The following is a 14,044-nucleotide window of genomic DNA, read 5'->3' on the forward strand; positions in this document are numbered from 1 at the left end:
ACTCCACTCAACACCTGCTGCTAGAATTAGAAATTACTTACACTGCTATTAGTTGTATTGCTGTGTTAGCAGTTAATACTTTAATTATCACTACTATCATTACTACTGCTGTATTACTGGCCTCATCTTACATCTGATATGGAACCTGTGTTATGCTATGTTCTTCTTTCGCTATTCTTTACCCCCCCCTTTCCTTGTTAACCCAACCGGTCGAGGCAGAAGGCCGCCCACCCTGAGTCCGGTTCTGCTCGAGATTTCTGCCTCTTAAAAGGAAGTTTTTCCTTGCCACTGTCGCCTAGTGCTTCCTCATGGTGGGATTTGTTGGGTCTCTCTCTGTAAATACCTATTTTAAAGAGTACAGTCTAGATCTGCTCTATATGAAAAGTGCCTTGAGATGACTGTTGTTGTGATATGGCACTATATAAATAAAATTGAATTGAATTGAATTGAATTGAACTACTAAGTCTTTTGGGTCTTAGACTTCCTAATAGACAGGCTGCAGTCTGTGAGGATCCACGACGTCTCCTCCTCCACCATCACCCTCAGCACCGGCTCCCCCCAGGACTGTGTGTTGAGCCCCCTCCTGTTCACCCTGCTCACACACGACTGCTCAGCGAGTGGACTTCAGGAGGGGCAGACACCTCCCTCCTCCCCTGCACATTGGAGGGACTGCTTCAGGTACCTGGGCATACACATCTCTGACGACCTCATCTGGAGCACCAACACTGCCTGCCTGATTAGGAAGGCACATCGGCGCCTCTACTTCCTTAGGAGGCTGAGGCGCGCCAGACTGGGGAGCTCAGTCCTGACCTCGTTCTACAGATGTGTGGTGGAGAGCGTCCTGTCCTCCTGCATCATCGTGTGGCACGGCAGCTGCTCGGCAGCAGAGAAGAAATCTCTGCAGAGGGTGGTGAAAGCTGCACAGAGGACTATGGGACGCAGCCTATCCACCACCACGGATATCTACACCGCCAGATGCAGGAAACGGTCCGCCTGCATCCTGAAGGACCCCATTCACCCTGCACACGCTCTGTTTTCCCCTCTCCCCTCAGGCATTAAGAGCAGGACCACCAGACTGAGGAACAGCTTCTTCCCGGAAGCTGTAAGACTGCTGAATTCTGGAGGACCCCTGTAGCCCCTGCAACCCCCCCCCCCCGACACCCACACCCACAGACAAACATACCTGCACATACTGTTTTGTCACTTTAACTTTTTGCACACTACCTCAATGGTAAAGGACTTTGGATATTGTTGTCATGTCATTTCATTTCGTTTTTCTATATTACTTCTTAGCTTATGTTGCATATTCTATTTTATACTTAGTTAGTTATTTATTCTGTAATTGGCTTGCACCGGGACCAGAGTATCCTATTTTGTTTCACCTCATGTTCACATGTGTTGGAATGACAATAAAGCTCCTTGAATCCTTGAATCCTTGAAACTGTTGTGTTTTTTTGTCCAATTACCATGAAACTTGCTCTCCCAGCTTGCCATTACTGCTGCATAATAAGCAAAGCATGTAGTTCGATCTTTACACCATTTTACTCCTGGAATTGGCATAATTTTAGGTATTCTTTTGGGATTATGACAGGTAATACAAGCTTTGTCACTAACCTGCCTGGATGAGAATTTCATCCACTGATAGAACAGATTGCTTTCCCATCCCAATACTTTGATCTCCTTTGCCTCTTTTACTACTTCCTGCAAGCTCCTAGTTTTGCGCTGTTTTGCATAAGGTGTCACCAACTCAGTTGCTTTCTCTATGGTCATGATTATACTTAATTCAGTATCAGTGCACTGCTTTTGTGAGCACAACACCGCTACCGTCACGGCCCCTTCCCTCAGGCACTGCACATGAACCACGAGTATCTATTTTCTGGTCCTCTGGTCCTATAGTCAGGGTTTGATTGTATTGGGTTGACCTTGCATACATGAGTTTGATTGTTTTGTTAAGTGGCATTTTTCCTTCCATTGCTGCCATTACACCTGTGGCTACCGCACACACCATCAACTGTTTCTGCACTACCTTATGGTCTGTGTTTAGTGCATCCAGATTAACAAGTACTAATATTATTCTATTAATGCTAAAAGGATTATGGTTTTCCACTTATTAATCTTCCATTCTTTTCCATAAGTTTTTCTCCCAATTGTACGGATCGCATTCTGGTGGAATTGTCCCTGCTGATGTCCCTTCTCCTGGATCTGGTTCTGGACTTGGCATGACACCTTCATCACTGGTTTCTGTGATACTCTCCTGACTTTGTCTGGATGGTAATGAGCCACTACTAGTTGATCCTCTACTTTCACATCTCTGCCTTTCAGCCAGTCTTTGTGATCATCTCTCTCCTTGTGGTCCTTGGAACTGTCTATCTTCCCGTGGGGAGGCGTCGCCGTCCCTTGGGTGTTGTCTATCTTCCAGTTGGGAGGCGTCACCATCCCTTTCTGGTTCGTGCTGCGCCCTTTCTCCCTCTCCTGGTTCTCTTGCTCTGCAGCAGTGATTTAAACAGAACCAAACTTTCTTACCCTCTACTTTCAGTGCAGTTGGTGTCGCTAGGATCACCTTAAAGGGCCCTTCTCATCGGGGCTGGTCCCACTTTCGTTTGAACACCTTTACGTAGACCCACTCGCCTTATTCAATTCTCCTCAGCTGTTCTGGGATATCTGCGTCTTTGTCCTCTGATACAGCTTTCACCTGTTGAAACACAGCTTTTTGTATTTGCAGTATTATTGCAGTATTTGTATTTGCAAGTGTCGCAGGTAGCAAGTTAGTTCCTTTTCACACTGCTCAAGCAGTGGTCCCTCATATGGCCCTCTAGGATAGGGAACCAGCATTGGTCTCCCTGTAAGCATTTCGGGAGGTGTTAGGTGTTTTAGTCGGGCAGCTTTTGATCGCATAGACATCAAAGCCAACGGTAATGCATCTACCCAACTGATCTTATATTGACTATCTGCTCTTATTTTTGCAAGCTTTGCTTTCAATGTACCATTTGCTCGTTCCACTGCTCCCTGTGATTTTGGATAATACACACATCAAAACTTCTGTTTGATCCCTAACATTTTTAAAGCTATTTTTATTGTGTCAGCTACAAAGGCTGGGCCATTGTCTGAACTGATCGTGTCTGGTAATCCAAATCGTGGAAAAACTTCTTTACACAGGAATTTGGCTGTTGATCTGCAATCAGGGCCTTTCGTTGGGATGGCCTCTATCCATCTACTGAATCTATCAATTACCACTAAAATGTATCTAAATCCTTTTATACGTTCTGTCATACAGTATCTATGAAATCCATCATTAGATGTCGAAATGGACCTTCTTACATTGTGATGTGCACACACATCACATTCTTGTAGCGTTCTATCTACTGTTGATGCCATAAATAGTGTCCACCAAACAGTCTGAAGTTTCCTTAATATAGCAATTTTTAAAAATGCATGTGAGAGAACAAAATGTCCATGTGCGCTATGCTATAGACCATTTTGTGGAAAGTCTTGAGTGAGTCTGATGGTTCCTCTCTTGAGCCATACGGACTGTTCATATGGACCTGCATGGTGTTGTGCTGCTATTAATGATGCTAGGTTTGTGAGGGGTTCACAATCTTCAGCTACTAAGGAGGTCCCACACAAGTTGCTGCACACAAGTTGCTATTGCTACTTGCTTACCAGTGGGAGTGTCTTGCATCAGGCCTGCACAAGCGTAACTTGCTTTTTCTGCAACATATAAGTGAAACAATTTAGTACAGTCTGGGTTACCCAGTGCTAGGGCTGTTTGCATATCTGTTTTCAGAGCTTGGAAAGCCCCCTCAGCTTCAGCTGTCCATTGTAGCTCAGCAGAGCCATTTGTTTGTCCTACTGGTCGAATTAGACCGTGCAGTGGGGCTATCTTAAGTGCATAATCACAGATCCAAGGCCGAATGAACCCCGCCATCCCCAGAAAAGACAACATTTGTCCTCCAGTTTGTGGTTTGGGAGCCTTTGTTATGGCTTTAATTTGTGATGGAGCTCCATATCAGCCTGAGGTGCTCTGCTATGGTGAGAAAGCCGCCAGTCAGAGGTAATTTTAATAGTGTCTGTTGTCTTTCGGTGTTCTCTGTAGACAAGGTAACAGAAAGGTTTGTGTCATCAGAGTTTTTACCTCCTATCCTCTTGTCCTCCTCTGAAGAAACTGTGGGCCATGTCCTTCTTCAATAGGTCCTCTGTGACACACACACACACACACACACACACACACACACACACACACACACACACACATATATATATATATATATATATATATATATACACACACATATATGTAGGAGGACACCTGCATTGTAACTGGCCAGTAACAATAACAGGATGGAATATTTTATTAACTTGACATGATTAAGCTGAATTTACTAAACACAAATGAGCTTTACTAATGTTCTAGGTTTGTGTTTATTTAACTTAATACCTGAACCCTAGTTTAATTCTGCAGGTCAAATAAATACAACTTAAGTCACTTTAATTCACCTACCTTTATTAAACTGTCAAATATGACATTTTGTGAAAAGGTTAAGGTACATTCCATTGACTGGGACTATCACAATGTAAACAAAATTGTTTCTGGTACTTAACACATACCATATAAACATATAAATTAAAATGTATATAAGTCCCCCAACTGAATCATTTGAAATTACACTTAATCAATCTGTCAAGAACCTCCAACACAAGCACAATGTGTCTCAAATAACTGAAACGGTTGCCTGCCCAAAGAAATTAACAGCGCAGCAATTACCTAAAACGTCATTTACACTTCCCACTCTGTTCCAGTCACTTTCAAAACAAACAAAAAGGGAGTTAAGAGTCACAGGTCCAGTCTTGTCTACTGCAGGTGATTTCACTTGTGCATTGTTTTTATGAGGACATTTATCATGATGGAACCCAACTCCATCACTTTGTGAAGAAATCTGAATGTGTATCACTGGTGAAAACTTTAAACAGCACAATCATTACCATCAAACTAAATTTGGGCTTTAGATTGCTCATTGTTTTCTCCAACATTAGTCCAAATTGAAGGTTTTCAGTGAGGTCCAATTCCAGGTCTAATCTTGTCTGCTGTAGGTGATTTCATTCATGCAGTTTGTTTTTGAGGATTTGTACTTTTGTGGAGAGCTTGTTCCCATCCAATCCCATCACCACTTTCTGAAGAAATTTGAAGGTGTATTTGTTGTGGAAATTTTCTCAGCTGCTGGTGAAGAATGAAATAGAGACTTCTGCTGGCCGACAAAGTTTTATTTTCCTTGCAAGAAAAAGGTCAGTCACCACCCGAGCGGTCAGGAGATGGCAAAAGACCCAGAACATAGGGACATCTAGATTTTTCAATTATGCAATGGTTGATAAATACTGTTGTAACTTACCAAGTACTCCTTAACAAGGCCAACAGGCTCTTAATGCTTTTACTATGCATTCCCATCATACTTCAACAATGGGATTCTGTGGGAAAACAGATTCAGAACAGGTCTGTCTAAATGCACAAAAGGTTCCAGATTTGGGTTCATTTTCAACACGCATTACATACAAAGCAAGGGAGCAACAGATATAGGGTAGTGAGATAGCATTAAAAATACTTTGTTAATGAAAGACCTTATAGGAAAGAAGCAAAGTTGTGAAAGAGTAATATTTTAAAAAATAAAATAAAATCTTAAATCCCTGCGAGTCAGAGCCCAAATTATACAAACTCATAAAAAACTCATACCTTGTCCATGACTGCCATGATCAGGCTGATAGTGTGTCCTGCTGTCCCCCACTTCCCCCCTTTTTTTTGAACTGGCCGGAGTAATGATCCAGTTGGGCCATAAAGGTTGAGAGCAGGGGGACTGTAGTGATGCGGGTGAACTCAGCATTTACCTGAAACATATTGAAACATAATCTGCTGTGAATATCACATTTAACAAAAAATGACCTCACATTACCACATAATCAGCTTGCTTTTGGCTGAATGTCTTTAGGTGCTGTCAAGCCACATGCATGGAATATTTTCACTTTTCCTCTAAACTTTTGTCAATTTCAAATTAGCTGACTTTGTCCATTCACCTTAATCACAAGATTTGGATCTACACTTACACAGTCAAGTCTTTTTTTAAATTTAAGATACATGGACAAATGGACAATAAAATACACAGCCTGAGTAATACATTACCTGACTCTCCAGAAACAGAGCTGGCCATCTGTTTTTGAACTCTGCTATGAAGGGCATATCCTCGATTACTTCCTGTCTTCTGTATGCAAAGGTTCTTTCGATTTTACTGATGAGCTGTTGATTGTTCTTCTTCTTTTCCTCTAATGTAAGTACTTGCCTTTCCTCCTTGAGGGTTTCCTTAATTTCACCTGCCGGGTAATCAGGACAGATGTTGACCTCGGTTTTCCTTGGTTTCTTCACTTGATTAGGGCTTTGACTCATGGCACCTCGCTTTTCTTTTACAGCATTGATGCTCAACTCTGGGCAGCCAGTGTTCCTTAGTCTAGTGCGGTAGTTTGCCATTTTGTACTTAAGACTTATTTTCCATCCATAGAAGCCAGTGATTGATCCTTGCTCCTATAAACAGGGATACTTTGTTATCAGAGCCTGAGCCACATGCAGACTCTGCACTTGAGGGGTAAACTTTGTACTTGACAATTTCTTTTGCCAAACCATCTAGTATATCTGACTTGAGTTTGGTACTTGGACTGAGAAGAGTGCCACTGTTACAGAAGGCTTGGTTGGCCCTTTCCAACTGAATCTGTACCTCATAACTGAACTGAGGTATCTCGAAGTTTGAGGGCCATGGCTGTGATCTAAGGGAAGAACCTGAAGATGTATGTCCGTGTCTGATGCGGTGGACAATGAGCTGTCATCTAACCCCTGCAGAGCAGGTGGTTAGTGGTTGTATCTGACTCATTTGTTAAGTAAATAACTTTAACTGTGCTCTTGTCTTTGATTTCTGAAGTAACTGTCAAGTTTACAAACTCATTGTCAAATTCAGAAATGAGAAACGCATTACATTCTACAATTCATAAAATCTACATTTTAATATGTCAAGAAGATTGGAGTCTTTGATTTTTTCCTCTTTTATCGCATTCTTTTACGCCTTTTATTTTCTGCCTTTTTTTTCTCTTCGTATCCTCTGCCTATTTTACACCTCTTTTCACTTTTTCCTTTCTGCCTCATTTTTCACAGCTGCTTTTTTCTCTAGAAGTTTTAAAACCAAATTTGTATAATATCCCTATGAAATTGTTTCAGCAGTAATTAAAGAAATCTTTTTAAATTTCAATTTCATCAGCTTTTATATTATGAATTTCTGCATTGCTACACCTTCATAAGGTACCCACTAGTAACTATTAGTGACTGAAATCTGAAAATTCAAGTTTTTAATTTACACACTTTTTACTTGTCACATGTACAAATCTTTTTAAAGTCACCATTCATAGGGATCTGACTCTGTAGTCAGCCAAAGTATATACTGTATACTGGTCAGTAAGGTCCTTCAGATCAACCACTGCAAGCTCTCTTGTTGGATGCAGCTCAAATGCTCGATAGTGCTCTCTGTACCATGAGCTCAGTTTTTAATGAGACTTAAATAGTTTTTTATAATGCACAGCTGAATTATTTCTGAGTGTAACGAAGGGCGCTTCGTTACCAGTGACTGTCAGCCTTGGCTTGTAAATATTGTATAGTGGGGGGAAGAGTATGACGATTTTACTTGTACCAAATGACTACAAACATGAACAGCGACATTTTGCACTTTATTATTCACAGAGCGTTGTACAGGATATTTGCATCTTGAGTAGTAAGTGTAGATTGGTTACATGGCATATGTATTGAACATGTCACAATACAGGTATTGGGTGACCGGCGCTGGGCTCTACCTGGAAGAGAGGGGAGTTCGGTTAGGGTCCGATGGCACGATAAGATGCGTTGTTCATAATTGACGAACGAACATTCAATTAAGTTCTTTGTGGTATTTTGTACATGAAGCTGCTGAGAGTAAAAGTGTCCTAAATATGAATTAAATGTCTATTATAGTGAGAAAAGGTGGTCAATACAAGGAAATTGTTAGGGAAACACTTACCGGTCCGATCTTGTGTCTGCTCCCGTGTTCGGCCGAAAGAAGTCCCCGGGGTACGAACAGGGTAAAAGAACGTTCCGGGAGGGACCAAGTGGCTGATTAGGTAGAGGGGATCTGGGTGAATTTGTATGTTAAATATATTGGGTGTAATTGTGTTTTTGGGGTTTATGTTTGTTGGGAGGTGAATGACAGGAAAACACCATTGTAAATATTTTGCTAAAATTAGAAATTACGTCCTAATGGAATAATTTCACTGGGAAGCAGAAATGGAGCATACCTGTCAATGGTATGATGCAATGTAGTCCACCAGGGACACAGTATAAAAGGAGCCATTTTCCATCTAACTGTGTTGCTGGTGGCTGACTATTTCAATTGTTCTAGTTGTGTCACTGTGGTGGTTGTAAATAAACTGCACGTCGAAGTCCTTTGAATCCTTGGCTTGTTCATCATCCACTACTGCAAATCCAGCCGCTAAAGGGCCATCATAACACTGAGAATTCTGGCAGACTCCCACATGATCCATGCACAACTATCATACCTTTTTTGTATTTTATGCCATTAACTGTGATACTTTGGGCAAGGTTTACAGTAGTGATGTCAGGGTACGTCTGGGTAATTGTGTTCACAACATCCCCATTAAGGACATCAATGGGGACTTTTGAGACTTGGACAACATCCAAGGAAGACTTTTCATTTTCAGGACAAAGCATATTATAGACAACCATTAACTGATGCTTTGTTGCTAATGACAAAGTTACATTCTTGAAGTTATTTATATGCATAACCACCTGCTTAAAAAAGCTGTGTTTGGCCTCAAATCGCATAGTCCATAATGATACAAGGGGACCAAAACATTTAATCATTTCTGGATAGTGTTCCAGAAAATTATGTTTGGGCAACAACTTTTGACCAGGAAAGAGTTCCTGATAACATTTTCGATGCTCTGAGATTTTGCACTCCAAGTATGCAATTGATTCTAGACTATCAACAAGTCAAGTCAAATTTTATTTATATAGCGCCAATTCACAACAGAAGTTATCTCGAGGCACTGTACATATAGAGCCGGTCTAGACCGAACTCTTTATCTTATAAAATTTACAGAGAAAAACCCAACAGATCCCACCATGAGCAAGCACTAGGCGACTGTGGCAAGGAAAAACTTCCTTTTAAGAGGCAGAAACCTCAAGCAGAACCGGACTCAAGGTGGGCGGCCATCTGCCTCGACCGATTGGGTTTAGACAGAGAGGGGGGGGGCTAAGAGAAAGACAACATTGCAGATACACAGACTAAGTCAAAATGTAAATAGTAGTAGTAATAATAATAATAATAATAATAATAGTAATAATTATTATTACAGCTAAAGGAATAATAATGACAAACAGTGAAACATTAATAGCACTAACACTATCATTAACACTAATAAATGTTTAATTATTGTCGTATTATTGGTTGAGCTGGATCATGGGAGCAGCAGGAAACTCTCCAGCTCCGGAGGCAGAACCCTGCAGTGAGAGACTAGAGAAGAGAGAGAGAAGCACAGCCTGGGCAGTAATGTGCTTGAGGGAAGAAACACACAGTTAATGTGATGCAGTGATATTAAGACATCATAGACAACATTTACTAACTATTAAGCTTAACTGATGCATTGAGACTGACCCAACCCACCGAGGGAAAATGGTAACCTGAAATAGGAACCAGGATAATATGCTAGTCGAAAGTTAAGGCATAAAGATGAGTTTTTAGTTTGGATTTAAAGGCCTCAACTGAGTCAGCCTGTCTAATATTAATAGGGAGGTTGTTCCAGAGGAAGGGGGCCTGATAGGAGAAGGCCCTGCAGCCTGCTGACTTCTTTTTAACTCTGGGGACAGATAGCAGCCCTGCACTCTGAGAATGCAGAGCACGAAAGGGAATATAAGGGTTAAGAAGCTTGGACAGGTATGAGGGGGCTAACCCATTTAGAATTTTATAAGTCATTAAGAGAACTTTAAAGTCTGATCTAACATATATATAGGGAGCCAATGAAGGGAGGCTAAAACTGGGGTGATATGGTCAAACCTTCGCGATTTGGTTAGCATTCTAGCTGCAGCGTTCTGAACCATTTGCAGACTTTTAGTGCTAGCACGCGGTAGTCCTGAAAGCAAAACATTACAATAATCCAGTCTAGAAGAAACAAAGGCATGGACTAGAATTTCAGCGTCTGCCATGGAAGGAAAAGACCAAATCCTAGCTATATTACGTAGGTGAAAAAAGGCGGTCCTTGTAATGTCTTTAATGTGCTGATCGAAGGAAAGAGCAGGATCAAATGTGACGCCAAGATTTTTGACTGTTGTACTTTGAGAGATAACACAGTTGTCAAGGGATATAGTTACTTGATCGAACTGGTGTCTATATCACTCCGGGCCAATAACCAGCATTTCAATTCAGTTCAGAACAAGGGCAACAACCAATTCTGTAATATCCTTTAATACCAAAATCACCTGCCAGGCAGGTTCATCATTGGGAACAAGGTTTCCAACAATTAAAGGAAGTAATCAAAGAAGACACCAGTTTTCGTGGGCATTGCCACCTATTGTATGTTTCCTTTGTAAAGTTTTGGGTAACAAATGAGGACGGTTAGTTTTATTCCCCTCTATATGGAAAAGAATAGATAAAATTATTAAGAAGTTCAAGAGTAAAGAACTTTTTAGATAGAAGTACTTCAATACACCGTGCTAGTTCTACAGGAACTATGCCCTCAAAGAGATCGTGGACAATATCTGGAGTGTAACCACTTATCACATTAAAGTGAGAGAGGCTGTCTGTTAAAATGCAAGCTTTTGTTACACCAAAGCAGCTTACCCCTTTTTCTTGAGCTGTTCTGATGTGAAGCTGATGAACTTCCTTGCTTCTGCTCTGAAATACTCCTGATTTAACTTCTTGCTCCTGAATGTCACAAAGCTGTGCTGTACAAAATCGACAGAAATATTTTCCTGAGAAACTCTCGACAAATCCAGCTAGCCCATGAGCCCCCAGATTATCAGCCACGACACACTGTACTGTGTCCTTGATGAATGACCCAAGCTGTGGAATAAACAGCCCTTGCTGCTCTAAAGTTACAATATCAAGCAACAGAGGCTCAAATATTTTCTTATAGCCATAAGCTTTGACATGATCACTTTTACACAACAGTGCTAAGTAGATTGAGGACAAGGCCAAGCTGCAACCAGGAGGCAAGTGACCTAAAATCCAATAAACTGCACAAAGTTTGTGTTTCTTGCATGACGTTCCCATTGGATTGCAAACCTCACAGTCATTGATGTACAAACATAGGGAAATCCTTAAATCCTCACATGAAAAGAAAGGATTGTCTTTGTGATACTTTCCATCCTGAAAACATGCATATTGGTGAGGATTTGCAGAACAGGCTGTATGATTATCAACAAGCTTATCAACAATATCTTTACGTTCAAGTAATTGCTGTAGAGACTTCAGTATGGGAACATACTGAAAGGTTTTGTTGGACCTTGCCTCTAGTACATACTCAACAGGTTTCACAACCTTAAAATTTTCCTTGTAGAACTGTTTACGTTTGAAGACCGATGCTAGAGGACCTCCCTTAGCTATAACTTTTACCAAAGGATTATTAGTAGAAATGCCAAGGGTGAGTTAATTAATTATGGACTGATTTACCTGAGGTTTATGCTTTTTTAGAATGTCAAAGGCTGTACTGTGTAATACAGGCACTGCAGCAGAGGTAAAAAAGGAAATGTAACTCCTCAAGTAACTCATCAATGGCTTGGTACATGTGACAAGATCTCTAGTTTCAAAATGACAGATGCCAATTTTTGAGTTATTGTGTCTTGCAGGTTCTCATTTGGTGCATCAGCTTCAATCAAATTATGACAATCTAAGTCAGAAGTAATTTCTCCAAAATCAGTTGAATGTTCTTCAGATAGCTGATGCTCACTATTTACATCACCACTTTTCACTACTTCAACTTTAACTTAAAGTCTTTTATGGTGCAATTTGCATGCTTCCTACTTTTATGGGATTTGAGTAGCATATAGTTTGAAATGAATAGTTCTGATATATACAAGTTACTGTTTCATAACGTCTCAAATGGTTGTTGATATGAGAACAGTATTCTTTACTAGATGATATTTCACTTCCAGGACACAAAAGGCATGTAAATATTACTAGTTCTACACTTCTTTTATGTAAAACATCAACATGACATCTACTCAAATGAGTTTTAAGAGCATTCCATGTTTTGAATGAGCATGGGCATTCATAGTATGTGCATGGATATGAGTGTCTCTGACCATAATGGCCATGCTTCAACCTATAGTGTTTTAATAATTGGTACCTTGTAGACACACTTTCAGAGCCTAAAAAAGGGCAAGAGAGATGGTAGTGTCAATGATCAGCAATTACATAAACTCTAAAAATATATTATTTCTAAACAGTAGATATTGTTACACAATGTGAGTCCCTTACAAATCTGTATCATTAAATAATCATCATTAAGTAATAGATTTAATGAGTAAAGAATTTTTACGACTACATCTGAGCCTCTGGCTTTGCATCCATCAGGTGAGACACTTGCTGACAAATCTGAAATACAGAAAATTTATTTTTAGCCTTTATAAGAAAAGTATTTAAGGATATTTATTTACAATACAAATTCAAAGGGGCTGAAGCCCACAGGGGCTCCTCCGGCTGTCTGGTATTATGCAAGTACATAAATGTAGTCACAATTCTATGAATATCATTTGATCGTTTTTAAATCACATTTTCTGTTAGTTACTTGAACAAAAAAATATTTTTTGTCAAATTACACCCGGGACATGCTGCCTGCTTTGCGAGTGCTTCTTTAGGAGACTCGACAGAGAGCGCGCGAACCGGAAACAAGTGGCTGGTGTCTGGTTATGTAATATTATTTTATTATGCTATCATTATGACTATCCTTGGGAAAAGCGCGCACCACCCGTGAAATATCTCTACATGGCTCGCACCAGCCGGGAAGCTCTGCAGCGGCTCTTCCCTGTTCACACTGGCATCTATATGAAAACAACATCGGCTGCCAGTGTTGCACACGCAACACAGGCGTGTGTCCCGCGCGTAATTATATTATTTCAAGACTTGGCTTATAATACTGCAGCCTGGCGTATTTTGTTGATGTTTAATGGTCGCGCTTACCTGTGGCTATGCGTGATATATCAGGCTAATGTTAGCCATAAAAATCAAATCCCCAACACGACAAACATGTTAAAACACAAACTTAACAAAACTCACACAGAAGGCTCAACATGTCGTTACTGCAACTTTCAACACAAACGCGAGTGGAAAAATATCACGAAACAGTTTGCAAATTAAGCTAGCAATAAACAGTTTTTAAATAAAAAATCAAAATACACTACCGACTGCATAGACTGATAAATACTTACGGTTGTTTGTCAGAAATGTACAGTTTCATTCCATATTAATGAATAAAACAATATACTTACCAAATCTTTGACGACGTTGATTTTTCATGAGGGCACAGAGCATGTGGAAAATGGCGTCCGTGTTCCCTGGGCTCGCAAGTACTGCGCATGTGCGAGACTGTATGTTGGAGGTGAGATGGTTATGTTGGTTTGAATCTGTGGTATTTTGTAGCCCTGATATCTCATATTATTATTTTGATGCAATAAAACCTGCTTATTTTGACTGTGAAAACTCAAAACTAATAGTAATTTCACCATAAAAAGTATGTAATACAAACAACATCAGTGTTTCATTTGTCAGAGTGTGAGTCCACAGACGGAAAAAAGGTCCCCTTCGGCCGCTGACCGTTTCCATACATCCCGACTGTTATTGAACATTAGAATTTGACAAACAATTTAAAAAAAATTTTTTTTAATGGCTGAGATTTCAATGTCTCCTCTCCTTTCACTGGAGACAGCATTTGTTAATTCTGAGCTTAATGAGCGGGCAGAAGCCGAGGTAGGAGG

General features: G+C 40.4%; 1 protein-coding gene across 22 annotated transcripts; it reads right to left on the reverse strand.

The window, feature by feature from the left end:
• Positions 1 to 4,547: 4,547 nt before the first annotated feature.
• On the reverse strand, positions 4,548 to 13,793 carry LOC108886116 (uncharacterized). Of its 22 annotated transcripts, none has more exons than XR_001961374.2 (7): positions 13,559 to 13,765; positions 12,616 to 12,665; positions 12,418 to 12,439; positions 11,742 to 11,794; positions 8,076 to 11,014; positions 5,723 to 7,872; positions 4,565 to 5,460 (listed from the first exon to the last, which is right to left on the reverse strand). XR_001961374.2 is itself a non-coding variant. In XM_051076291.1 (7 exons), the coding sequence occupies exons 1-6, from the start codon at positions 13,599 to 13,601 to the stop codon at positions 9,532 to 9,534; spliced, it is 375 nt and encodes a 124-aa protein (XP_050932248.1). In that variant the 5' UTR covers positions 13,602 to 13,776; the 3' UTR covers positions 7,731 to 7,872; positions 8,076 to 9,531. The 22 variants fall into 22 exon arrangements, 1 of the variants encoding a protein (XP_050932248.1); XR_001961375.2 differs by having other exon boundaries at positions 12,613 to 12,665; XM_051076291.1 differs by lacking the exon at positions 4,565 to 5,460 and having other exon boundaries at positions 7,731 to 7,872; positions 8,076 to 9,628; positions 10,911 to 11,014; positions 12,610 to 12,665; positions 13,559 to 13,776.
• Between the last annotated feature and the right edge of the window lie 251 nt (positions 13,794 to 14,044).

Source organism: Lates calcarifer, linkage group LG15 (genome assembly GCF_001640805.2).
Source record: "Lates calcarifer isolate ASB-BC8 linkage group LG15, TLL_Latcal_v3, whole genome shotgun sequence".
NCBI lineage: Eukaryota > Metazoa > Chordata > Actinopteri > Centropomidae > Lates > Lates calcarifer.